Source organism: Melanerpes formicivorus, unplaced genomic scaffold (genome assembly GCF_026170545.1).
Source record: "Melanerpes formicivorus ecotype bairdi unplaced genomic scaffold, bMelFor1.0.p_v2 SCAF_21, whole genome shotgun sequence".
NCBI classification, from domain to species: domain Eukaryota; kingdom Metazoa; phylum Chordata; class Aves; order Piciformes; family Picidae; genus Melanerpes; species Melanerpes formicivorus.
Window position 1 is genome coordinate 4,483,412 of NW_027142373.1, and position 27,377 is coordinate 4,510,788.

The window sequence follows — 27,377 nt, forward strand, 5'->3', positions numbered from 1 at the left end:
GGGAGCACCAGGAGGGGCAGGGTTGCTCCCCCCACCTCCCCCTTCTTCTTCTTTATTTTTAATTTTTTTTTTAAAAAACATTTAGTCCTGGTTTTGCCTCTCTTTTTTAACGCAGGAGCGTGGCGGGCGGTGCGGAACCGCGCTACCGCCCTTACAGGACTCGCTCCGCCGGCCTCCGCTTTGATGCGCGCAGCGCTGGCGGGGAGAGCCCGGGGCCGCGGGGAGGGGCGGGAGGGGGAGGCGGCGGGGGAGGGACCAGCGCTTTTGTATTTAAAATAAATAAAATAAATAACCCGGGGAGGGAGAGGAGGGAGGTGCGGATCGCAGTGGGCTCCTTCCCTCGCAGCCCCCTCGCCTCTCCCACATCCCCCCCCAACCCCCCTCTCCCGATGCTCTCCGATGCGGTTGCACCGCCGGGGAGGAGAGGAGGAGGAGGAGGAGGAAGGACAGCGAGGGGCGCGGGGGGAGCGGGGCCAGCCTGCGCGCTGCCGGCGGCGGAGAGCGGCGGGGCTGCGGGCGCGCAGCGAGCTCCGGCTCCGCGGTGAGTGGCAACTTCGGGGGCAGCGGGGCCGCGTTCCCGGCGGCTTATTTTGCTTTAAAATACGGATTATTTGGGATTTGATTTTTTTTTTTTTTTTTTTTTTTTTTTGCGTGGGATCTTTACTGTGCCCGCGCTGCGCGGTCGCGCTGCCTCCGCGGGCGCGGCCGGGCTCGGCTTGTTGCACAGGACTCCGAGGATCTAAGTCGCTCCGGACTTTTTCTGCACTACCCCCTCCCCCCCCCCCCCCCCTCCTCCCTTCCTCTCCCCCTCGCCCCCCTCGCAGCTCCAGCTCCGACCTCTCTCCTCCCAGCCCGTCGCCATTTCTGGAGCAGGTTTTTATTCTAATTATCATTATTTATTATTATTTTTTACTGTTTATTATTATTTTGCACGCCGGGAAGCCCGGCCAGCTGAGGTTGGCACCACCCGGGGGCTGCAACCCCCTCCCCTGTGCGCCCTTCTATTTATTCTCCTCTTTCCGGAGCTTGCTTTGATGGCTCCGGGCTCCGGGGGGTGTCTAGGGGCTGCCCGGCCCGGGATGCCTCGTTGCGCCCAGGTACCTCCACCGCGCATGAAGCCCCCCACACTCCCCCGAGTAATTTGGGTTGGATTTTTTTTTTTTGGGGGGGGGGGGAGCTGGGGAGGGTGGGTATTTGCTCCAACACTTTCGGCAGAGCAGCTCTCCAAAAAGCCCATCCCGGGAAGGGGTGGGAGGGTACGCGGCTCCGGCTGTGCGGAGCTGATGGGGCGCGCAACATGCGCGCTGGACGAGGAGGGCGAGGGGGGTATGGAGGGGGTGAGAAATGGAAACCAGATGCCGGGGTAGGGACGCCCTGTGCTGGCGTGAGCTGTCGGGGAGCCCTACTGCAACCCCCCCTCCACCCCCTCCCCCCCTGCCCCGCTAAAAGTGCGGCGGGAGTTCAGCGGAGCGGATCCGATAGTCGCGATCGGGCTGGCGATAGAGCCGCGCTCCCGCTGCCCTACCCTGCCTTTCTCTCCTGCTCTCTTTTTTTTTTTTTTCCCTTTTTTTTTTTTTTTCCCCTTCTGTGACTGTGAAGAGTTGAAAAGCCTGTTTACTTTTTGTCTTTGATGTTGGGAGGATCTGGTTTTGATTAGATCAATACTCCTTTTTTTCTACACCACCACCCCCCCCCCCCCCCCTTTTTTTTTTTTTCTCTTCGCAGAGAGGAGGCTCAGAGGATCCCCTGCTGACTCCAAGCAGAGGCAGGCAGAGGAGAAGGCAGCTCCTGGAGCAACTGGGAGCTCCTCTCCCCATCGGGCTCCGGAACCATGAGCAGCGCTGTGGTCCTCGCCCACCTCCCAGACCCTAGCAGCAGCTTCAGGGAAGACGCTCCTCGACCCCCTGTCCCGGGGGAGGAAGGAGAAGCACCATGTCCTCAACTCGCCAGCTCGTTTCTCCCCAAAAGCCAAAGCTTCAAGGCCATGCCGGTGCCTCCTGCCCCGCGGAGGAATGAGAATGGGCTCGGGGAGCCGGAAGGCAGTGCATCCCCAGACTCTCCTCTGGCCAGATGGACCAAATCCTTGCATTCCTTGTTGGGAGATCAAGATGGTGCCTATCTTTTTCGGACCTTCCTGGAAAGGGAAAAATGTGTGGATACCTTAGACTTCTGGTTTGCCTGCAATGGCTTCAGGCAGATGGACCTTAAGGATACCAAAACTTTAAGAGTAGCCAAAGCTATATACAAAAGGTACATCGAGAACAACAGCATCGTCTCCAAGCAGCTCAAGCCTGCTACCAAGACCTACATAAGGGATAGCATCAAGAAGCAGCAGATAGATTCCATCATGTTTGATCAGGCACAGACTGAGATTCAGACTGTGATGGAGGAAAATGCTTACCAGATGTTTTTAACTTCTGATATATACCTCGAATATGTAAGGAGTGGAGGAGAAAATCCTGCTTACATGAACAGCAATGGACTGGGGAGCTTAAAAGTTGTCTGTGGCTATCTCCCGACCTTGAATGAAGAAGAGGAGTGGAGCTGTGCAGACTTTAAGAGCAAAATCTTGCCTTCGGTGGTTGGACTATCCAGCAAGACGTTGAGGGTTACGGCAAATGTCAGAGCTACGGAGACGCTGGAGAATGGGTACAGGTAAGGGAAGCCCTGGGAATGGTGCTTTGTCTTAACTTCAAGGACTTTGGGAGTGCATTTCAGAAGGAAGGCTGTTGGGCTGGTATGCTGAGGACCTAGCAGGGTGTTGAGGGCAGGTTGGATTTGGGGGGCTTCCCCACACCTCCCAGCACTGGAATTTGGGGGGGTGTTGGCTGGATTTGCCTTTTTTTTTTCCTTTTCTTTTCCCCTCTGTGCAGAGGAAAACAAGATACTGTGCTCTTAAGCCCTCTTGGCTCTTTCAGCTCCCCTCTAGATCAAAAACTTCAGAGCAGCTATGTCCTCTGGACATACGTTAATTATTGGTTCAACTTTCAAACCTATTAAGAGCAGTAGTAGAGTGGATCATAGAGATGCATGAATAATGTAACCTACCAGTTCCCCAGCTCCACCATCAACCAGTGTTTAACTATGTTGGTTATGTGGGAAGCAATTGTGCGGTCATGGAGGAGGAAATGCATGCACTTTTTACATCAAACTCTGCAACTTGCACCAAATTTGCTTTTATTTTGGCTTTCTGTGTGTGATGTGCAGCCTTCCCCATCGCGTTGGGTGTTGGTGTCATGTCAAAGTCATTTAGTGTGGCTTTGAGCCAATGTATGCAGGAGGATACTTAACGTGTAGCAGTTAAGGTGATAGAAATGTTGCAGGTAGAGAGTAACAGCAGATCTTTGGTGCTCCCCTGTTGGCCGTGCACTCAAAGTTAAACTCATTAAGAGGTGGTTGCAGCAGTGGCCGCTTGTGAGGATGTGAGGAGTGTCGTGTGGTGTCAGGGTCGTTTTGTGTCCTTGTCTTGGGGGACATATGTGTTGCTGGACCCTTCTCCTTTGTTGGAAATGTTGATGGCACAGCGGTGTGAGGGTGAAGAAAGTAAGAGCCATCTCAAAGTGAAGGGGGGGATGGGAAAGAGAGACTCTGATGAGCAAATGATGAGTTGTATAATCCTCTGAAAATGTATTCTTTCCTCTCCCCACCCTTGCCATAAACGTGGATTGTTGAATCAGGGCTGAGGGGAGAGGGCTCTGCTGGCAGATGTGCGCTCTCCTCCACTGGCCCAGGAGGTTGGGGTTTGGTATGGTGAGTGTTTGACATCTCGTTTACAGGAATTTTGAGAGCGTGTCTGTGATTCATGGACATCAAAGGGCATCAAGCTTCTCCTGGGGAGGCTTTGCTGGAGCGCTCCCTCCTCTCCTGCCTTGTGGAGAGCTTCCAGCTGTGCTGGGCTTCCCTGTGCCGAGCTGCTGGGAGCTGGGAGGGTCCTCTTGCACTTGAGGGTGCTGCTAAGCCAGAGGCCTCTTTTGGTCCTCTCCTGGAGGCCCATCCTGCGAGCAAAGGGGTGATGGAGGGGTGATGGGCGTGGGTGCAGACAGGAGGAGGGATGCGCTTTGTCCTGGTGTGGCCTTTGGACCTCTCCTGCTGGGGGGCTGTGCAGGGAGGGGGCACTCACTGGCAGCTGGTCTGTGGAGGACTTGGGGTTTGGGATCTTCATCTCGTGCCTGAATGTTAACTGAGCATCTGCTGTTCTCCAGAACTTGGTTTGAACTGCTGCCCTTCGCTTGCTTTCCAGGAGGGGGGATGTTTGATGCTTTTATCTCTCAGCCTTTGTTGGTATTCAGTGCTGGAAGGGCTTGGCTGTAATGTTCTACCAGAGCTGCAGGCCCTGCTAAAACCCCACATGTGCCTTGTCCAGGAGAGCTCTCGCAGAACTGTGGCAGCTTGCCTGATTAGTGCTGGGTTGTTTTGTTGTTGTGTTTTGGGGTTTTTTTTCCCTTTCCTTCAAACCCTCCCTTTTTTTTTTTTCTTCCTTCCTTTCCTTTTTTTTTTGTCCAGGGATTAATGCAGCATGCTCCTCACATGTCAGATCTACCCTCCTAGGACATTAGGTAGTGCATTTTGCTTTGATCACTTTCTGTTGAATTTCCAGGAGCTTTTGCTCTCCATGGGGCCAAGAGATCTCAATGCAAAGAGAGGGAGGTCAAGCTGAGATGCTTTCTCAGTTCCTCCCCGAGCTACCCATTTGTGAAGCCACTTGTGCGTGCATGTGCTAGAAGCTGATGAGCATATGGATGGGTTATCTCTCATCACTCAGCATTTAGGATTGCATTTAGGATTGGAGCTGAAGCTTGCACAAAGTATTTCCTGGTGAGTGGCCAAACCACACCTCCCTCCTCGTGTGTGTGATGGAATTAAAGAATTTCTGCTCAGCACGTTATGGTTTTGAAGTGCTGTGCAGGCTCTTGCTATTCGCTTCGGTGGGTTTCAATGTGATTAGAGCAGTGAAAGCTGGGAGCACTGGGCTGAGCACACCTGATGGTGGGAGCAGAGCAATCTTGGGCCAACCCAGTGTTTGAATGGGAGACCACCTGGAAATCCCAGGGCACGGAGTCACTGCCAAAACCACAGCAAACAGAAGACCACAGACACCATACAAGCTGAAAGACTTTGTTTGGCCCCAGCATCAGTGATGGACAGGAACAGGAGAAGTCAAGTGAAAACACAGTTTTTGCACCTGGCTGCGAACCAGGCGTGTGCTGCACGCTGCTGGCTGTCTATTTGGAGCCCTAATACAGGGAGTATTTTAAATGTAGAACCTCCCTCTTGTCCTTCAAAGTAACTCCCCTCCCCTGTAGGTTGTGGTGTGGTTAAAACTGGCCTCCCCACGCTGTGCTGGACCTGGCCCCATGCTCCAGGAATTCCAGCTATTATTTATCCGCGCTTCTAAATTTATCACGCACGACTTTGTGTACACAGAGGGTGCTTCTTCCTTTGCAGTGCCGCTCCGTAACGTGGTTTTGTGCAGTCCAAGGTGGACTCATCTGCCTCCCATTAAGCTCCAGCATCGGTGGGACTGGGCTTGTTCTGGGAAGGCTGGGGCTTGCAGATGGCCTTCTGCCGGCTCCCAGTGCTTCCTGGCCTTTGAAAGGACCCGCTCCTCATGTGTGAAATTATTGGAACCAAGTTTGGCTTCAATTATCAAAGTAAATGATGCCATTGTAAAGCTATGCTCGAAGCAGTGTGCTACAATTAGAGCATGGAAGCTGTGATTAACATAGATTTGTTAAAATATACTTTTTTTGGGGGGGGGTTGTGCATGAGGGTGTCCTCCCCCCCCCTTTTTTTTTTTCTTTCTAAACTCATGATTGCTCAGTGATAGTTGTCCCAAGAAAATACTTAATGAGATTCAATTTTGCTTCAAAATGCCCCTTGTAGATTTTCCTTCTGTGTCTGCATAAATCTGTGGTTTGAGCTGCCAGAGAGCTTTTATTTCTTAAGCAGCAGAGTATGACAATAAAAAAAAACAACCAACCAACCAACAAATAGAAAAACCACCCCACACTAAAATGGTACCTTCATAACATGGGCTACAAGCAAGAGCCCCAGAAATTTTCATGGCATTATAATGCCTGTGATATGCCCATTGCCTAACATAGCATGTAGAGAGTTACACGCTGTGTGTCATTGCATCAAGATAAGAATAGGCTGAGAAACATCAGACATTCTCCTTGAAGCTCCAGAGCAACTGCTACCTGACAGCTGAAAACACTTTGCATATGGAGTTTGGAGCTGGGCTGGGTGTTTGTGTGTGCAGCATCTGTGGCAGGAGACCACCGCTTTCCCTTGGAATTTAAAACCCTTGCAGGCAGCTTGATGCATCTGGGTGCAATTACTGTAGTGAGGTGGTCAAATTAAAAACAAAATAATAATAATAATAATTAAAAAAATTAGCAAACCCAGCCCCCCCCCTGGTTTTTCTTGAAAGGACATGGGGATTTCTGAGGGGTGGTTGGAGATGGAGTGTGGAGATGGAGCTTTAGGGAATTCTGGTTTGTGGCCATGAGGTGCTGGTAGGTGAATTGGCGCTGCAAGGCAGTGCTGATGGGGAGATGAGTTACTTCTGGCCACTTTCTCTAATTACACCTTTCCAGGCACTGTTTTGGGACACACCTCCTCTCCCTGTGCCATACTCATATGGACCCACTGCCTCTGCCCCCAGCCCAGCTTCTCCAGCAATCTTCTGCTGGTAGAACAGGGCAAATCAGCCCTCCTGGATGAAACAAGAGATGACACAGACACCTCCTAGCCAAGGTGGTGGTCCTGTGCTGGGGAGCCTCCTGGAACCTCCTGCACCCTTGAGCATTTTGAAGCATCCTGCACCCTTGAACCCTGTGGTCCTCAGAGCGCTAGATGTGGATGTGCTCCACGACCTGTGATGGTTTCAACTCAAGTAGTTGTAAGATCTGTGTCCCCTACACAGTGGACCCAGCAGCCCACCAAGGACCTAGAAAGGGTGCCTTGCACTGCACTTCCCCCTGAATCTGAGTAGAAAACTGCATGGTTTTTAGAGGAGCTTTTTCCTAGTAGGAGAACTTAGCATTCACCCACATGTGGAGTTAATTTATCTTTGAAGATTTAACTTCTTTCCTGTGGCATTCCTTAATATCTCTCTCTTTTTTTTTTTTTTTCCTTTTCTTTTCTTTCCCCTCCTTCTTCCCAGTTCTATATTTTCTAACATCTTGATCTCCCCATCAGAAATGCCTTGGCCTCCTTCGGAAAGGAATGCAGGCCCGGCTGGGCTGAATACCTGCCTGCAGCCAGCCCCGCGCCTCTCATACCAGAGAGGCCTATCTTCCCCACCACACTTCCCCCCCTCCTTTTATTTTTCCTTTTTCTAGTTTGTTTTTTTGTGTGTTTTTTAACTTAGGCCTTTGTGGAGGCTCCTGTTTTCAGTTCTGGCAGAGCAGGAATGTGCGGCAGGCAGCGGGGGTGCCTGCTTGTTTGTGAGGGATGGAGAGCAGTGGGAGGACATTGCTGCTCACTTCAACCCAGCTGGTCCCCTCCAACCCCCTCCCTGTGGGGGCAGGGAGGTGGAAAGACCATTTAAAAAAAAAAAAAACCAACAAAAAACCTGCCCAGCCTGCTGGCACATTCCTTAGGCCCCCAAGTCCTGGGTAAGTGGCCCTAATTATTAAAATCAGCAGTCCTTATCAGATGACAAGGCCTTTTGCTTTGATATACAAAGGGAGAAGCTTAACAACCCCATCTTTCCCTGGAAGAGGAACAAAATGTGCACCTTAACATGGGGCTTTCAAACCTCCCTGCATAATCCCCTTATCACCTGCTGAAGATACGTATGTTGATCCTGGCTGGGAAGTTGGAGTGATGGGAGTAAGGAGCAGGGGGAAGCTCAGGTCCCTTCCTCTGTGTGGTGGTGACCCTGCCATGGTGACCCTGCCATGCTTGTGTCACTGCCCATGGATTTTTCACAAGGCTGCTCTTGGGTTCTCAACATCCAGGCTGGGCTCTGGGTTTGTTTCTCTAAAGGTGTTGGAATCAGTCACCCACATGCCTGTTCATACAGCCTGCTGCTCCTGTCCTGACATCCCCCATCTTCCTCCTCCCCAAGTCAAGTCAAACAAGTAGTAGGTTCTCCTAAAAATGGCCTTTTTATTGCGTGTTTGTATAATGGCAGAAGGATGACACCTGGCTTTGGGAGGCCAACTCTGAGACAACAGATTCCAGCCCTGTCCATTCCTCCACTGACACTTAGTGGTCCTGCTCCAGTCGTTTCAGGTAGTTCTCATGTCAGGCAACACAGACACTGTAATGTGTCTTCCTAAAGGAGCCCTAACTCCTGTCTTCAGAGTGGTCTTAAGCATTTATTAGCTGGTGCCTCCAAATATTTCAGTGGAGCTTGGGCTATGAACTTCTTGATCTTTTGCCTGCTGATGCCAACAGCATAACTCCTGCTGACTTCAGCAGTGCAGCATCAAACTTTAAGGACCAAGTTTTTGAAGGTATGCAGAGATGCTTTCTGGGATTCTCTAAAGCACGCTTCAAATGTTATAGCAGCATCTTTAAGGGTGGGCTTTGGGTGTGTTTAGATGGAGCATGTCCTGATTGAGCAAGTGGATGGTCAGTTGCTTCTAAAGAGGTTGAGCAGGTGGTGTGCATAGTGCTGGTAAGGAGAGCGCCACCATGAAATGAGTGTCCTTTTTCCTAGCCCCTGACTGGTTAGTAACTGGATTCCTGTTCTGCTTGTCCCTAGGTCCTTCAAGAGGAACGACCCTGTTAACCCATACCATGTGAATTCTGGCTACGTTTTTGCCCCAGCCACCAGCGCCAATGACAGCGAAATATCCAGTGATGCCCTGACGGATGACTCCATGTCAATGACGGATAGCAGTGTGTAAGTAGCTTCTGTTGGCTGGGTCATTTTGGGGTGCTCCATCTGTGAATCAGCTGTGCTGGTGCACCATGGGGTGTTATGGGAGTGGTGGCTTCAGGATCATCATCTAATTCTGGTCACTGTTTGCCAGGGGCTGCCCAAACAACAGAGAGGCATGGCATGGTAGCTTTGTGCTTCATCAGTCAGTGGAGGTATCAGATGGAATAAAATCATGGATCCCTCTGCTGCCCTTTTGCAGCTGCAGCTGAGCAAACATGTTCTCCCTGATGCTAGTGGTGCTGCCTGAGTAACCCAAGGAGCCTATCTCCCTCAGCCTTTGTCTTAAGGCCAGGCTTCCTGAACTAGCTATCAGTCATCAAAGAGGAGGAGATTACTTCCTGTAGGAAGTACTTTCTGTAATTAAGGTTCATCATTAATGGCAGAATCTACATTAGTAGGGCCAGTGACCTGAAGGGGCAAATAGCTGCTCATCTAGTGTGGCTGGGGCGGTCATCAAAGAGCTATTTGAATGGAGCTGCATGGATCAGTTCTGGGAGTTTCAGGAGAGTAAGGATGAGAGATGATGCTGTGGCTGAGCCTGGGAATTGCAGGATCTGTCTTTTCCTCTTGACTCTGCTGAGAAGTGTGCAACTGGGAGCAAGTCCTTTGGCCATTCTGCCTCAGTTTGCTTTCCCCAGCAGGAGAGAAATAGTGCTTTTGTGTCTAGGGGTAGAGGAGACAGTAGGCCTCACTTAGTGCTTCTAAGGACCATTTTCTTAACTGGGCAGAAGGTGGATTTTGCCATTTGTGTTTCATGATCTTCACGTAAGGAGAAATGCTCTAGAAAAGCCTACCTGTAAACAGAGTGCTGCATTCCTGGTCCTCATCTCCTGGTGAAACATTCTCCAGTGTCTCTGTCAGATGGGTCCAGTGATTACTGTGTGCTCCTTGGAGAGCTTTGCATGCTGGGTTTTTCAAGCCAACAGTGCTGCCTGATGATGCACCACAGAAAACAGGATTTACCAAACCCCCTTGATGTGTAAACAAAAGCTTGTTGTTTGGGTGGTTGTTGTTGTTTTTGGTGTTTTGTTTTTGTTGGTTTTTTTAATGCACATGTGTGTTTTGAACTGATATTATGGAAAAAAACAGTTTGTTGTCCCACCAGATTCCCTTATTGAACAATATTGGCATTAAATAAAAGAGCTGAATCATAGGGTGACTTCTTTATTTCTTCTTACTGGCTCTGGTTGTATGTGATCATGTGTCAACAGAGCATTCATTGGGTTAGTCATTTCTGGACCAGTGTAGGGTCACTTGGGATTCACAGGGCTAGGATTATACCCTCTCTTCACAGCAATGCCAATTGTAGGCCTTATACAGATGAGAGCACTGAGTGAGAAATAAAGTGCATGGTGGATGAAAGGCTTAACTGAATCGCTTTCAGCCCATTGTTAGTCCAGGGGAGCTTAGCGGGGATGAGAGGGCAGCAGCCCGCTTTGAAATTTGCTTGAACAAGTGAATAGGAGCTCCCCATAAAGCAGCGCGTGAAAGGAGCCTGCCTGTTTTTTCCTGCCCTAACAATGGCCAGTGCAGGCTGTGAGAGTTTGGGGAAGCTTGGCTGATTAAACTGCCCGCAGTTCCAGGTTGGGGGGCGGTGGGGAGGGCTGGGGAGGGGGCAAGCGGGATGGTTGAGTTTGCAATAAAAGGAATATTTCCTGCTGCAGAGCTGCCTGGGCGTCCCCAGAGCCAAGCACGCCAGGATGTGGGGTGTTTTTGGAAGTGGGAGAGGTAAAATTGGCAGTTTTGGAGGCCGGGCTTAAAGTTAAGGCTGATGTAAAACTTCCTTTGCAGAGGAGAAGGGCTGCTGCCAAGATTGCAGTGAAACACGTGGGAGCCGCAGCCTCTCCTGGCACCTGGTTCTGCTGGTGGCTGAGGATGCTGTGAACGTGTTTGGGGCACAAACCCAGAGCCTGGGTGCTCTCCTGCCTGGGAGGGTTTCCCCCCTGTAACAGAGGGCCTGGGTTTGTTCTTCATTGGTGCAAATGCAAATCAGTTCTTTCGGCTTATCAAGTGAAGAGGAAAAGCTTGTTCTGGAAAAGTCTGTCAGACATAGCAGTGAAGTGAGGGGCATTCTGTAAAAATAAATCTACATCTGAACTGTGCTGGAATGAGCAGAAGTCTCCAAATACTGTTTTGTTTGATGAGAGGTGCCAGGGCTCAGGCTATCCATATCTGTTTCGCAATAGCCACAAAGCATCAGGCAAATTCCTATTTCCATTTCTTGATTGAGGAGGGAGGTGGGGAGGAGGGGGGTGGAAAGAGGGGATTTTTTTATTATTTGCTTATATCTTATTTATGGATTTACTTTGGACACAGGGGAATGCTGCTGAGCAAACTTCAAATATTACCTTATCTTACAAACCAGGCTTTTGATGTTGGCAAGATCAGAGGCTTGTTTCAGAGCCGTTGCCAAATGAAGATGGGAGTGAATGCATATGCGCATGAGTCTGATATTTCAAAGCAGCAGTAAAACTACATTCAGGTTAGGTCAGGCACATCTGAGTCAAAAGGCTAAGATAATTGGCTCAGCTTAAATGGCAGCTGACTGGGTAGAAAACTTCAAACTAGTGTTTCCCCCCCAGAAACAGATTGGCTTAGCCCCAGCCTGGTTAGCTGAAATGTTTATAATTAAACTTTACTGTTTAGTGCCTAAACTCTGCAGCTCCTCAGCCTGCAGTTTTTAGTAGCCAAGAAAGGGAGTGCAAATGTTTGCTGCTGGAGCAAGGGCAGAGGTGACCCCTGGAGGGCTGGGGTTAACCCTTGTCCTGCCCTGAAACCTCAGCCCATTCGTTTTGAAGGGACTTTCTCCTGGTTGAGGGGATGCTTCAGCATCAGCTTCCTCTCTCACCCCCCATACCTCTTACTGTACTCAGCCTGGCTCCAGCTCCATCCATCTGTCCCTCCTGCAGCTGGGATCTCCTGTTGGTCACCCTGTCAGCCCTGCTGTTGTCCATTTTCTCTCTGCTTTATGTGGAAGGCTTCAGTTCACAGAATCACTATGGTTGGAAAAGACCTTCGAGATCAATTCCAACCATTGTCAAGCTCTTCCAGGGCCACTACTACACCGTATCCTTGAGCACCATATCTGGATGGCTTTTAAATGCATCCAGCGATGGCGATTCAATCGCTTCCCAGGGCAGCCTGTTCCAGTCTTTGATAACCCTTTCAGTGTAGAACTTTTTCCTAATGTCTAACCTCAACAACCCCCTGGCCTAACTTGTTTAGACAGCGCTCATCAAAGTGGCTGCAGAAGTCCCTCCCCATTCCCCAAGCTGGCTTTCCTGAGCTGCTCCACAGCCTTCCCAGCCCAATGAAATACTGCTTTTTTTTTTTTAACTTTTTTTTTTTCATTCCACATGTCATTACAAGTTGTAAAACTCTGATGAGGCAGGTCTGTAAAAGCAGGAACCAGGAGGTTTGATGTGGGGCTCTCTGGTGCAACCAAAGGAGCTGTTTGGGGCAAGAGAAGCTTTTGTACAGACATGAACAAGGGAATATCTTGAAGTGAGGAGCTGTTCTGCTTGGTCAGTGTTGCTTTTCCTTCTTTTCAAACCACTCTGCCTGGGAATGGTGTGAGCTTCTGCTTCTGCTCCACAGGACTGTCCCTTTGGGCAGAGACAGTCCCCCTCAAGAGCTTGGACCTTGGGGAAACCCCATAAGGAGATGTGCTCCCAGCTCGGTGGCCATAGCAGAGGGGTTGGGAGCAGCATTTTGGACTTGCAGACCTGGAGAGAGGTGGCGAATGCAGGAAGACAGTGAGGTGCTCTCTTGTTCCTTTGTCATGTCCTTGGATGCCCTCATGTTGACATTCAGCTGCTTCCCCATCTGGCCTTGGACTGCCAGTTAGAGAGGACATCTCTTTCATTAAAGATGCTGATAGGCTTAGTCCCATGTGTATGCAGGTAACCTGCTCATGCTGACAGCTTTACCTCTGCAGGGCTTATTTTACTGAGTTCTCCCCATATAGAGGGGTTTCCCTAAGAGACCCTTATCTCAGTAAGCCTCAGTTAACAAACACTGCTTTGAAGGTACAGTTGATGTGGCTTTCACCTTAAATTTGCTTTTCCCTCATCTTCCCCCAAAGCTAAGGTACATCATGTGCCCCAAGCCATAACACCCCATGGATCTGTGGAGCAGAAAGACTTGGTGGCCACCAGCAGCTGCGATTGGTGGCCATGGCTGGCTGTGATGGCTGGTGTGTGCTGGGCTGCTTCCCCAGAAAGCACAGTCCAGAGCCTTGTGTTGTGTAATGGAGACATGAGGACAATTAGCTCCTTTCACTTGCAGTGTAATGTGTGCTCATAGACTGTGTCTAGAGGAGGCTGATGTTCATCTTGTGACATCAAGGACTTTCTTTGCAATCCCATCATGCTCTCTTTTATTCTAAAGATTTTTCCAAGTTAATTAAGATGAAATTGCCCCAATCTTTCACTCCAGGCTTTGCAGCTTGATCTTACTCATTAAAACAATTTAATGGCAACTGAAAGCTTTGGCCAAGATCCTCACAAAGGCCTGTGATAGCGTGCTTCAAAGCTCAAGTGTGGAGCAGTGGCATCTAATCATCTTCCTTAAGAGAACAGGGACCTGGTGTTTCCAGCAAGCTGTTCCCTGGCATTGTCTCTCCAGCTGCACATCTGAAACGTGTTGGTGTGTGCCCACCACCACTGTGACTACAGGAGGTGGCACACAGGGACACCATGCTGTGTTGGCTCCTCTGGAAGTAGAATGGGGCCACTGCTGTCTGCTCAGCCACCACTGCTCCTCCTTGGGCAGGAGCTATTTTCTCCACTCAGGAGATGAGTCAGGTGTGGGGGCAGGTGGATGAAAGGGATGGGACCGGAGATCAAGGGTGTTCAGCCAGTCTGAGGGAAGGGGTAGAATTAGACATTCAGGATCTCCAGGCATGCTCTTCCGGCTGTCCCCGCTGTCTGTAGCAGGCCCTTTAATCCTAACTGAGGTTATTTTCTGTGTGGCCAGATGAAAACACCTCCTAATGCCTCGAGCAGGGCTGTGCAGGGGGCTGTTCCCACCAGTGCTCGACTGGTCTCTTCTCACAGCCTCTTGGCCATGAGCTGCTGTGGCCAAGGGGAGCAACATCTTGCCTGGAGGATATGGCCCAGCTTTGCTTACGTGTCCTGTGGCCTGCTTGTGTTGGCAAGCCTCAGGGCAGGGCAAACATCCTGGGTCTTAAGCAGGGGTAGGGATGGGGAGCACCCTTTTGGTGGTCATCCATCTTCAGCCGCTTTCTTCTTGTTTCCACTGTGCTGACACTCCATCAGGTGTTCAGAGCCTGAGAAAAGTTGTGGTCTTAAAGAGTGGAAGGACCTTACTGTAAGGTGGCTCAGCAGTGAAGCTGAAGGGATCAGGGATCTTCAGGCATCTTCCCATGGATTGTTGCCTTCAGCTTGCATTTCAGCTTTAGCTTAATTGCTGCACATCCATGTAGATGGTGGCAGAGGCATTTCCCAGGCCACCAGGTGTTTGAAGCTTCAGGTGACACCCAGAGGGTTCAACCACCTCTGGGAACATGGGCCTGTGGTATGCCTGGGTGGTTTCAGAAGTGATAGAGAAGAGTCTTGCTTAGAGCATGGGGAGAGCCCCAACTGATGGTGACCTCTCTTCCATGTGCAGAGACGGGATCCCCCCATACAGAATTGGGAGCAAGAAGCAGCTCCAGCGGGAAATGCATCGGAGCGTCAAGGCCAATGGTCAAGTTTCTCTACCTCATTTTCCGGTAAGTTCAGGTGGGAGCTGCAAAGGTCTGAGTTTGGCTGTGGAACTGGGAATGAGGACGTATGGAAGGAAAGGAGCAGAAGATGAGAGCATTTCCATCCCAGAGAAGTGATGCCGCTCAGTGTTGGGCAGGAGCCGCATGCTCTCAACATCCTTGCAGAAACCTGCTTCTGTGCAGTCCTTCCCTGAAAACCAGGTGCTGATTAGGGCTTTTTGTGGCACTGAATTTGTCCTTCTGGCCTAAAGCTGAGTGGAGATGCCCTGGTTGGGTCTAGTGAGAGCCTTGGCTCTGACCACCACCTTGACAGCTCCTCTGGTGATGAGCAGACTGGGGCTTGGCCTGATGCACATGACCAGTGGCCTTGGAAAGGACATGGTCTGCAGGCTGATGGGCAGCAGGATGTCCCAGGGAAGAGCTGTCCCAGGGGAGAGACGTTTGCAGCAGATAAGGTGCCTGGCTCTGAGGGGCTGTGATCCACAGCATTGCAGAAATTAGCTCCCTGACTTGCTAATTCCATTGACTTGCAGACTCCTGATTCCTGCAGTGAATAAACTGTTTACACAGACGAGTGTAAACTTACTTTGTCTTGAGATTAATATGCTAAAATTCCTCTCTCTGCCGTCTTAAGCAGCAAGAAATCAGAGATGATATTTCTGGTGGAGCTGGGGGGTTTTGGTTTATGTGGTTTTTCTTTTTGGTATCTTTTTTTTTTTTCCCTTTCTTTCTTTCTTCCTTTCTTTCTTTCTTTCTTTCCCCTTCCTCCCTAAAGAAAGTTCTATAGCCTGAGCTTGTAAATTAGATTATTTTGTCCCAGGGCGTGCAAATCGACTTTCTCTGTAAGGCAGTGCTTTGATCAGGGACTGAATAGAGCCAGCTTGTGTAAGAGTGACAATTTCCAGCAGAGTGGCCTTTTTCTACCCTCACATCATTTCTGGAGCTAAGTGGTTGCCGGAGAGAGGCCCCACCTCATCTGGTGGGTAGTATGTGAAAGAGTTGGCAGTTCAGCTTTCTGCTTTCAGAGGCGGGGGGGGGGGGGGTGGAAACGAGGGAGCATGGGGGCAGGAGTGGGGTGTGTGGGGGGTGGCAGAGGGAGGGCACACTTGGCTGGGTGGTTTCTCTTTCCTCTTTTTTTTTTTTTTTTTTTTAACATTTTTTTTTTCCTCCCTTTTTCCTGCCATGTTTGCTTCTTTTGGCAGAAATTCACGTTTTGCCTTTTTATATTCTGCACTTGATTTGGAGATGTTCCCTTTTTCCCTTGATAGATCTGCTTGAGGCAGCCAAGCTCAGCAGTGTAGCACCGCTAGCCTGCAGCAGCTTTCTTCATTTTCTGTACAAAGAGATGGAGGGGGGGGGGGGGGGGAAGAGATCTAGGACACTGTTGAGACAACACTACCTCAAAGGTGCCCAGTGTGTAGCCAGGAAATAAATTACCAGCACTTCTCTGATCTGCAACCGTTTGACTTCTTTTTTTTTTTTTTTTTCTCTTCCCTTCTTTTTTTTTTTTTTCTTTTCTCCTTTCCCTTTTTCTCCCCCATCTTATTTTTTTTAATTTCCAACTCCTTTCTGTTTATACTCACTTTATTCCTTGAGTTAAAGTCTCTCCCTCCCACCTCAGAGGTTTTTCTTTTTTTTTTTCTCCCCCCCCCCCCTTTTTTTTTTTTTGATGTTTGACAACACTCTTTGAAGATTTTCTACTTCAGAGTAGCTACTGATGGGCTGGTTGTACTACAGAGAGAACAAGCGGGGTTCCTCAGAGTGCGACCAACTGCTCCTGCCGAAGGCAAACGCTGGTGGGGAGGATGTCACTCCATGAGGCCACAGCACTAGCTCATAAAAATCCAGAGCAGACCATGCCTAGTTGCGGTCTTCTTTTCATCCAAACATGGAGACACAACAAGCGTAGCGGGGCTGGCGATGCCGCTCCGGCTAAGCGCCCCGCACCGCCCGCTAAACATGCCTTGTGCCTTCTGTCCCCGCTTCTTGTAGAGGACCCACCGCCTTCCCAAGGAGATGACCCCGGTGGAGCCAGCTGCCTTTGCCGCCGAGCTCATTTCCCGGCTGGAGAAGCTAAAGCAGGAGCAGGAAACCATGGACAGTCTGGAGGAGAGGCTGCAGCAAATCAAGGAGGTAGGATTAACCCTCCCAAAGCTCGGCAAGAGCTTGCAGTGTGCTTAGGGAGGGATGGAAGAGGGCCATATCTTGCCCATACAGAGGAAGATGTTTCCATCTCACTGTGATTCATGAGCCCATGGAGTGGGGTGGGGGGGGGCACATCTCAGTGCATGCCTTGCTGTTTCCCCATCCTCTTACATTATTTCTCACCATCACTTGGCCGGCAGGACGAGGAGAAGGAGGGCTCGGAGCTCCCTACCAGCCTGCAGAGTGGTCGGGAAATGGTGAACCCCCAGCACCCGCAGCACACGCTCTCGCTCCTGCCCTCCGGCAGCTACGAGGAGGACCCCCAGGCCATCCTGGACGAGCATCTCTCCCGTGTGCTGAAGACCCCAGGCTGCCAGTCGCCCGGCATGGGCCGGCACAGCCCCCGTGCCCGCTCCCCTGACCGCCTGCCAATGGGCAAGCTGCAGCCCAGTGCGGCCTCACCAGCGGCGTGCACCTTAGTGGGTAAGGGCTTCATAACCAAGCAGACCACCAAGCACGTCCACCACCACTACATCCACCACCACACCATGCCCAAGACGAAGGAGCAGATCGAAGCGGAGGCGGCTCAGCGGGTGCAGTGCTGCTGCCCAGCAGGCAGTGACTACTACTGCTACCCCAAGTGCAAGGGCCACCCGAAAAGCATGGATCCCCCTCTCCCTCCGCTGGAGCCCTTTGGGTAAGTCATCAGCATCTCTCTCCATTGTACCAACCCCAAACTATCATGATGGGGACAGCCCCTGGGCTGCATAGGGGCTAATGGGCTTGGTGTTTCTTTGTCACTAATGGTGGTCTCCTGTCCTCTTCTCGCCATCAGCAGGTCGGGGACACTGCCAAAGAGGCCGGGCAGAGGAGCGGAGAGCATCACCTTGCCGGCCGGGGACGGGGTGCTGCCTGGCCCTGGCGGGGTGCAGCTGCCAGGGGGCGAGGCGGACCGGGCACAGAACGTCTGGCAGTGGATGCTGGAGAGCGAGAGACAGAATAAGCACAAGCCCCATAGGTAAATAGGCAGCTGTCTGCAGCACTATCGCTGCCGGTAAATATTTATATATTACACGGGCTGTCTATTTTTACAATCGCTGCAAACAAATGAGACTCTTTGCTCCTCCGGTTTAATATAAAAGCTGTTCCGCAGAACCAGAAAAACCACAAAAATGTCATGTTTTTGGCAATAAACCTCCTTTCATGTTATGACAGACTTTTGAGAGGGAGCGAGCAGAATAGGAGCTGCTATTAAAGTCATATTTTCCAGCTTTTCTAACCCGACTTCTTCCCCTCCCCAAGCACACAAAGCACAAAGAAGGCCTACAGCTCCGACTTCGCCAAGGGGGCCCCCAGCCGCCACCACCCGTGGGGGACCAGCAGCCACCCGCGTGGGGTGCAGCCTGCCCACCCCTTCGTCCAGGACCCAGCCATGCCTCCGCTCACCCCACCCAACACCCTGGCACAGCTGGAGGAAGCGTGCCGGCGACTCGCCGAGGTCTCCAAGCCACAGAAGCAACGGTAAGGGAGGTGGGAGGGATGGCACTGGGTGCCATGGTGGGGTTTGGGGAGCCAGCAGGGGTAGGAGTAGTTTGGTGGGTGCTGGTTGTGCTGCTCCTCAGCTGATGCTTGGGATGGTGGTGGACAAGGCAGTGTGTGAACACGGACCTAGGTAGAGGGTCAGCCATGGGGCCAGACCGTGGGGAGGCATGACGGCACAGCTTGGCCAAGCCCCAGAGATGAGCCTCCTTATTCCAACCCCACCCTACCCCTGCACAAGTAGTTTGAATCCTAGACTATTACTTCCACTCTCTTCATGGCTGTAATTTGCCCGTTTTTCCTCTGGGATGGACTCCAGCTACATACCAAGTGGAGAACTGGACTGGTTATCATTCATTTGGGGATGGAGGGAGAAATTAGCCCACAGCATTTTTAATTCTTCCTTTGATTGTTTACAACATGTGAGGGTTGATACAAAGAGCGAACTTAACGACCCACAGGAGACTTCAATTAAGAAAGATTGGATTTCAACAATTTTTTTTTTCTGAAGTTTGGGGTTTTTTTTTTCCTTTTCTGTATTTTTTTTTCCTTTTCCTTTCTTAACCTTCCCCTTCTCCACTTCAGATGTTCAACCTCAAATCAGCAGAGGGATCGAAACCACTGTGCTGCTGTGCCAGGGGGAAGCACCCTGTTCTGCAATGCAAGTCTGACGACAGAAGAGTGAGTATTGCACGTGCAGGAAAAGGCCTGGGAAAGAGATATTTATATATCTGCCTGAATTATATTTGCATTAAATGGATTCTGCTTTGAAAAGAGGAAATTCTCCTATCTCCTTTTTTTTTTTGGCTTTCAAACGTTCTTCTTACAGAAAGAACAAAAACATTTTCAAATCTTGTCTCTGGCTCTTTTTAACTTGCATTCCTGTAAAGTGGACAAAGATTGGATTAGTCTAATTACAGGATGGTTCTTTTAACAAGAAATCTGCTACAGAGAGGTCTAAAATGGCCTAAATAATTAAAGTTTTCTTTCTTACCCTCTTCATCTTAAGCAATGAGTAATGTTTGAAGTCCAGACTGAGCCACCTGACTAGAGCCTTTCATTTTTAATTGGTTGACCTTAAGTCCACCAGCTGTCTTTGCTAGCAGCTTTTTTTCTGAAGCCACTCTACAAAGACTTAGAACAAATTAGGAAGACTAAATTACTGCGGACTAACACTTTGTGACCTCTTGACATGCCAAGTGTACATTGCCTCAGAAGCAGTTGTTGGTTTGGCTGCACGGCATTCGCTAGAGCGTTGCCGTTTTGCTGCTAATATTGTTTTAATTATTCTTTAAGGAAGGTTGCTCAGTGCAAGTGACAAGATCCAGTTAATTTTATCCTTCTTGCCAGTGAAAATAAGATGATTGCCTGTGTACTGCAGGTGAAGAACTGGCAGTGGGTTTGCTTTGTTAGCTGCTGGTGGTTGCAGGTGGTTTTGTGCCTGAAGAGAAAGCTTGGCAGAGGTTTTGTATGAAGGTGGATGAAACAAGCCTTTTAAAATCAGGGGCGGACAGTGCTGGAGCTTGCTAAGTAGAAGTTAGTCCATGGTGAGCCCTGCGCCTGCTCACCTAGTCCATGGTCCTCTCTCTGATGCTCCCAGAAGGCATCTAACCCCTGTTCCTCAGTTCTCCCATCCATAAAATGCGGGAGTGAGGCTCAACAGGGCTCTGGGCTGCGTGGTCTAGTTGAGGATGTCCCTGCTGACTGCAGAAGGGGGTTGAACTAGATGACCTTTGGAGGTCCCTTCCAACCCAGACTATTCTATGATTCTATGAAAATGAGATGAGTTCTCTGCTGCCCATAGAATCACAGAATTGTTTGGGCTGGAAAAGACCTCTTAAGATCATCAAGTCCAACTGTTAGCCCAGCACCACCATGGCCACTAAATCACATCCTGAGTTGCCACATCCACATGTTTTTTGAACGCCTCCAGGGACAGTGACTCCACCACCTCCCTGGGCAACCTATTCCAGTGCCTGTTCACTCTTTCAGTAAAGAAAGGCTGGATGCCTCTCACCATCACAGTGAGCAGGAGCTCAGCAAAGTGCTGTGCAAACACTGTGACAAATTCCTGGTGGCTACAGGAATATCTGACTTTTTTGGGTCACACCCAGGGTATTTCTGACCAGCCTGCTGCTGAGGTGAGTGTGGTGAAACAGCCTGTCCTCGAATGGAAAAAAATAGAGGGTTTTGTCTGTGTTTTCTCTTTTCCAGTCATAAAGAGCCAAAGAAACTGCCAGTTGTTCACACCTCTCAGTCCAGTGAGTTGGTTGTCACCTATTTTTTTTGCGGAGAAGAAATTCCCTACAGGAGGATGTTAAAGGCCCAGAGCCTGACACTTGGGCACTTTAAAGAACAGCTGAGCAAAAAGGGAAATTACAGGTAAGAAGCTGTGACTTGTTTGTTCTTTAGTATATTTAAGTCAAAACAGTCAGCAGGTATTTTGCAGGTCTGCCTGCAGTGACACGTTCACTCTCTTCCTACTCCAACCAAGAGCAACTTGGAGATGGAGAAAGGGCCTCTGATGGAGAGGCTAACTCCCCTCCATCTCCCTGCCCAGCCTCTTCCCCCAGTTGCATGAGGATGCAGGCTTTGTGCTCCAGCCCTTGTTCAAAATGCTTGAATACCTGGAAAAGCTGGGATGATGGTCTTGTGGCAAAGGTGTGGAGCAGTGGGGTTCAGTTTCCACACTGGGGTCAACATTCATCTTGGTGCTTTGTCTACTCCTTGAAGTCGTGAGGTTTGTGTTTGTTTGTTTGTTGTTTTCCAACAATGTGGCCATAAATGGGGTCAGTGAAAGGTTGGGGTGTTGGACATGTAGCTGAAGTGCAGTGAGCTCACTTCTGTCTTCATTAGGGAAAGAAAAACCTTTGCCCTGAAGGGAAAGCTTCACCAGCAGTACTGAGTTCCTTCTCAGAAACACCAACAAACCCTGCCTGTCTGGTTTCTAGGGCCCAGTTCCCAGTTTAACCAGTTTACTGCTTCCCTTGCTCCTCTAGTTCCCATGGCAGTAGCTTCTTGTTGGCTACTTTCACTGCACTTTCCCAGTGGATTTGGCCACTCCTGGGATCATCTGCTGCCCACATCGCCCACAGGGTGAGCAGGAGAGGGGAACTCCAGTGTGAAGTTCTGAATTTGCAGTAATTTGGTGGTGCTTCAAAGAGCTGAAGGGCTTGCCCTGTAACTGGCAGCCTCTGATTTGACCTCCAAATGGTCTTTTGGGTTTGGTATGAGGACTTCCCAGCTGGTGCTCCATCACTAGCCTGTCTCTAGCTTTGGAAAGTGCACCTTTGCAGCTCCGAAGTAGGTCACCCAAGGGTGTTCTCAGGCTGGGGTCTGTCTATGGCTGTTGCACAGTGGAACCCCACCAACCTGTCCCCCAAACCCTCTTTGCAGCCCACCCAGCTGCCATCAGATGGCAGCAACCTGCAAGTACACCCAACCTGGACAACGTGCAGGAGAAGTTCTTGGCCTTCTTGCACCTTTACACCACTTTCCAACCCTTAAAACCTCTCCTGGCCTTTCACACTTTTCCTTCAGCTGATGCAGCCTTGTTGCCCCAGTTGCAGACCAGTTTCTGTGGCCTCACCACTGGGTTGCTACTGTTCCAGTGGCCATGTAGTCCCACCCCCTCAAAAAAAAACCCCAGCCGTTCATTGTTTGTTTTGTGTGACTTTCTGAGTGATGCCTGAGCACAGGACTAGACTACCAAAACCTCTGTGGCCCAAAAAAAGCCCCTCTAGGTGCAATTATTTGTGCCTTGTCAGGCTGTAATTACTTTAGAAAATGTTTTTAAGTGACTGACAAGGATGAAACAACCTTCTGCTTAGATCTCACCCCTTTACACCTGGGTAAAGACAATACAGAAATTTATAAAAAGGACTTGGGTAGGTGCCCAGTATTTTATCTTGCACAGACACAAGGTGAAACTAATTACACAAATGTGTGTACCTCCAGGGAATCATTTTGATCTAAGCTTTGACTTTTGGCTGGACTTTGAGTGAAACTGCGGGTGACCTTCAGGGAAGAGGTCCGCAGTGCCCGGAGTAGTCTCTGTGTGTGTGTGTGTATTATGGGGAGGCACTAACTAGGCTGCTTTGGTCACATCTGGCATTGATTTCTTTTTAAGGCACATTTAATAAGCATGTCTTTGAAGCCTTTGCCTTTCATTTAATGCACAAAGACATGCAGAAATGCTCCACTCTCCAAATTCTTCATTGATTGGATCAGTTTGTGAGGCGGGTACCTCGGGCTCCCATGATGCCAGAGCCCAGTGGCCGGTCCCGCCGTGGGGCAGCCGCCGGGAAATCACTGCTTGGTTTTTTGTGTGTGTGTGTGTGTGTGTCCCCATTCTGCCCCCTCCCCCAAAATTTAAAAAAGGAAAAAAAAAAAAGAAAGAAAAAAAAGGGGAATTAAGCAGTGATTTAATACTGATGGCGTTAACAAAAAACAAACATCCATGCACAAAAAGGCTGGGTGGTGTCGGGTAATCTGAAGATGGCAGCGGTTCAAAACAGAGCTGTAAGGCCAGGCCTGCTCGCCTCGATTGGTGCCAGATGTCCCAAAAAATGAGAGAGAGAAAAAAAAGGGAGAGAGAGAGGGAGAGAGAGAAGGAAAAAAAGAGAGCAAAGCTTGCCACATAAAATATGTTTCAATGGAAAGCCCATTTCTGAGCAAATATGAGCAGAGTGACTTGTTTGAAGATGTGGGGGAGGATTTATTTATTTAAATTTGTTTGCTTTGCCTCTTCATTTCCCTTCTCTCCCCCCCCCCCCCCCCCCCCTTTTCTTTTTTCTCTCTCTAAAATAAGGTTGTAATTATGGAAAAGGTCAGATTGTGTTTTCTCCAATAAAAATTCTGTAAACACAGCCAGTGCTAGGGCTTGTAGAGAAAGTTATGGGGAAGAGAGGCTGTTATCTGGGGAGGGATGGAGAAGGGGAAAGGGAAGAGGGGAAAGTTCTTTGTCATTCATTCAAACTTTCCTTAGGCTTTTTTTTTTGGGGGGGGGGCTGGTTTCAAGGCTGCTGGCCTGGGGAATTGTGGCCTTGACCTGCAGCATGAAAGTTGGGTCATTGACTTCAAGGAGTGCAGGCTCTGAAGGACTTAAGATGTTTTTCCTTGCTGAGCCATTAAAGACACAACATGAGTCAGTTCAGCTTGGAATGACTCTACCAACATAAATCCTAACTGCACCTTGAATGGAGCTGGTTTCACTGCTTTGGCCAAACCCCCATCTTTTGTCCCCCTACCCAAATGATTTTAAGGTGCCTCGAAATAAATAGAGTTCTGTTGTGAGTGTTTGAAAACTCTGTAGTGGAAGTCACTTAAAAAAACAACCAAACAAAAAACCCCAAACCAAACAAATTCTAAGACCCTGATGTGGCTCTTTTAGTCTTAATAGTCAAAGGGAGCTGAAGTTGATCTCCTTTTTACACTGAAAAAGTAATAATTGCAGAACCCTTTTCCCTGACAAACATCTGCCAGCCCCAGTTGTCTGGAAACTACAGGGGAGTGGCTTTTTTTTTTTTTTCCCTTCCTTTTTCTTTTTTTTTTTTTTTTTTTTTTCCCTCTGTAATCCATCTGATGAAGGTTTTTCCATCCCTGGTGATCAGATGGCAAAGCACTTTTGCAAAGGGAGCAGGCATGTCCGAGGAGGTGTGCGGCGGCAGACGGACAGGCTCCCTAAATGCTACCCCTCTGAATGGAAGCCCTTCATTTGTGCATATGCAATTAAGCAGCCTTAGAAGGAAGAAAGCTCCAAACGGGATAAAAGGAACCTTTAATCAAGAAGCTGAACGGTCTAATTCAGGATAATAGAGGGGTCCTTACTGTTTGACACAGGAGGGGTGGGGGTGCTTTTTGTCTCTGGGAGCGTTGGCTTCATGATCTAACGACCCGGAGCAAAAGAGCAGGAATGCAGGACACTGCTACTTGACCTCCTCGTGTCACATCCCGCAGGCTGGTCCAGCTCTGCTCCACGCCTTGGAGTGCTGGGAAGCGTCAGGAAACAAATACAGGAGTTTCTGGCACTTAAAAATGGATATGTGAAGGAGGCATCTGGGTGTTCAGAGTGTCAGGCTCCAGGCCTTTTGTTTTTCAGTGGGAGTACCACAGAGTTTCAGCTTCTGCATTGCAGGAAGCTGGGAGGGTTTCCTTTGAATCCATCCCTGTGCCTAAAAAGCCTCTCCTTTTAATAACAGTTGCTAATTTTAATGTTGGGCTTCAGCTTTGAAAGAAGAAAACACATGAAAGAAAGAAGGTGGGGAGAGAAGGGAACCTTAAGAATGCTTTGCTTTGAAATGGTATTTATTTAGTTTTAAAATGAAATTGTGTTTATTTTTAAAATGAAACTGTATTTACTTGCTTTTAAAATGAGATATTTGACCAGAAATTGCTCCACTTTCTAATTTTCTTTACTGCTGAGGATATCCACTACCAACACGTGTAATTTACTCACTGTAGAAGCTGTTGTCACTGCTGAGGAGCGTGCACAGCAATGCTCCCTCTGTCCCATCACCATCCCTGTAGCCCTGGGGGTGTTTTCATGTTCATAGAATCATGGAATGCATTGCGTTGGAAGGGACCTTGAAAGGTCATCTAGTCCAACCCCCCTGCAGTAAGCAGGGACATCCTTCACTAGATCAGATTGCTCAGAGCCCCATCAAGCCCGGTCTTGCACGTCTTCAGGGATGGGGCCTCCACCACCTCCCTGGGCACCTCCCTCCAGTATTCCACATCCTCGTGGTGATGAAACTCGTTTCTGATGTCCAGTCTGAATCTCCCCTTCCCTACTGCTGTCCCTTCTGCCCAGCCTTCACCAACACAAATCACGTCCTTGCTGGACATGAGCACCCCTGGGGTTTTCCTGACTATGCTGGGTGCTGAAGGAGCACGCTAGGATGGAGAGATTGGAAACATTGTGGTTCTAGCCTCCTTTTGCCTTACCTTTTTAATTCCTAAGTGTGTTTTAATTCTCCTCACCGCAGATACTACTTCAAAAAAGCCAGTGATGAGTTCGACTGCGGCGCCGTGTTTGAAGAGATCTGGGAAGATGAAACCATCCTGCCCATGTACGAAGGAAGGATCCTTGGGAAAGTGGAAAGAATCGATTGACGGCACCTGTGTTTCTTGAGAAAAGTTAAGCTAGCAAAGTCTTTGGACACACAACAGTAGTGATGACAAGGAAAGGAGTTAAAAAAAACAAAACAAACAAACCACAAAACTCTGAAGGAAAGTTTGGAACCAATGAAGAAAAAAAAAAAAAAAGAAGTGAAGTCTATGAGGACTTTGCTGAATTAGCCTTAGAGGGAGAGAAAAAAAAAAAAGAGGCATTTATTATTCATGAGTTGGGTACTGAGATGATAAAACCCCTGAACTATTTATTAAAAACATGACCACTGTTGGCTATTGGAGATGCAGGCCGTGCTGGAGAGACTTCCATACATAATATATGATTTCCTGGGGATCCGAAATCTATGGACTAAGAGAAACTGTGTATAGCTTACCTGAACAGTAATCCTTATTGATATTTATTGAACAGTCTGTTTCCCCTTAAGTCCAGTTTTTGGATATGCTGCTTTAACAATGGAGAAGAGAGGGGGCTGGGAAGGGAGGTGGGGGGGGGGATGGGAGGAAGGATTATTTTGGGGGTTTTATATGGTTCCCACTATCTAAAATTTAGGAGTTTGGCTGTGAGTGCATTTGTGGGTTGGCTTTTTTTGGTTTTTTTCCAAAGGGGAGGGAGGGAAGGAGTGACTTTGTGCCCAGTATTTCTCCAGGTGAAGAGAAAGCTTTTCTAAAGAAATAATAATAATAATAATATTAATAAGAGGAATAATATTAATAATAATAAAAGCTGAAATAAAGAATGCTGTCCTACCGTTCATCTAGAGACCCCGGTGCATTTTAATTGATGCTGCTCTAATTTGAAATAAATGTCTTAAGCTCTAAAGCCTTTAGATGCAATATCCCAACAACAACTGGTTGATCTGTCCATGGATTTCTGTGGGGCGAGCTTTGGCTTTCACTTTGCTGCTGTCAGTGGTGAGGCTACCAAGCGGTGCCTCAGTCGAGGCAAGGTAGAGCAAAACCCCAAGCCCGGGAGAGCTGTAGAAGAAGCCATCCAGTTCTTGTTTCCATACCTAGCACACCAAAAGGACCCCTTGCAAAAGCCAGGTTAACAAAGCTCTGTGTGTTGCTCCTAGCTGAGTTTTGTTTAGCCATCCATCCCACTTGGGTGTAACTTACCGTGGGGCCTGTTTCCAGATTCCTTGTGTGCTGGGCTTTTGGGTGGGGTTTTTTTTGTGGTGGTTTTTTCCTTTGCCTTACCTCACCCACCCCCCCCACCCCCCCGGTGGGAGAGGTGGGCAAAGGCTCTCTGCAGCCCCTGGGTTGGGACCCAGCCACCCTTTCCCCCAGAAATCCTTCACGTTTTCTACCGTTGGGTTTGGTTTGGTTTGGTTGTTGGTTTGTTTTTTTCTCTGTGTTGATTAAGTTAATCTGTGCGTTCTGTTTGCCATTGCTACTTTGTGTAAGTCTGTATATATTGTAGAGGGAAAAAAAAAGTATGGTGGAACTATTAATACACTATCTCTAGTGTTGTTCAATTGAATCAGTACAGTACCTGTGCCTGCATGGCGTTACCAGGCCATGCGTCGCCCTATATTCAGGGTTCAAGCTTTCCCTTGTTTGTTTAAGGGGTTTATGTATAAAGATATTTTATGCCTTTTATTACAAGTCCTGTACTCATGACTTTTGCCATGGCATTTTGTTCTACTTATACTGTAAATTATGCATTATAAAGAGTTTCATTTAAAAAAGAAAAAAAACAAAACCCAAACAAAACCACAAAAATTACTTGGTACAATAATTATTGTAATTAAGAGATGTAGCCTTTATTAAAATTTTATATTTTTCAAATTAATATTGTCTTGACTTCTTTTTCACCCTTGAAGTGTTTCTTCTCAGGTGTATGTGTGTGTGTGGGGGGTTGTTGGAAACAGCAGCTGGGCTCTGCCCTGCCCTTGTCTAGTGGGAGGGGTCCCTGCCCATGGCGGTGGGGTTGGA

General features: G+C 48.9%; 1 protein-coding gene across 2 annotated transcripts; it reads left to right on the forward strand.

The window, feature by feature from the left end:
- Window positions 1–480: 480 nt before the first annotated feature.
- On the forward strand, window positions 481–27,144 carry AXIN2 (axin 2). 2 transcript variants are annotated; one of them, XM_068151143.1, is made up of 11 exons: window positions 481–541; window positions 1,726–2,655; window positions 8,720–8,860; window positions 14,531–14,633; window positions 16,620–16,760; window positions 16,973–17,469; window positions 17,608–17,790; window positions 18,075–18,293; window positions 18,897–18,992; window positions 20,526–20,693; window positions 25,298–27,144. In XM_068151143.1, exons 2-11 carry the CDS (start codon window positions 1,832–1,834, stop codon window positions 25,422–25,424), a joined length of 2,499 nt encoding a protein of 832 aa, XP_068007244.1. In that variant the 5' UTR covers window positions 481–541; window positions 1,726–1,831; the 3' UTR covers window positions 25,425–27,144. The 2 variants fall into 2 exon arrangements, with proteins under 2 accessions (XP_068007244.1, XP_068007245.1); XM_068151144.1 differs by lacking the exon at window positions 481–541 and having other exon boundaries at window positions 17,611–17,790.
- Window positions 27,145–27,377: the final 233 nt, after the last annotated feature.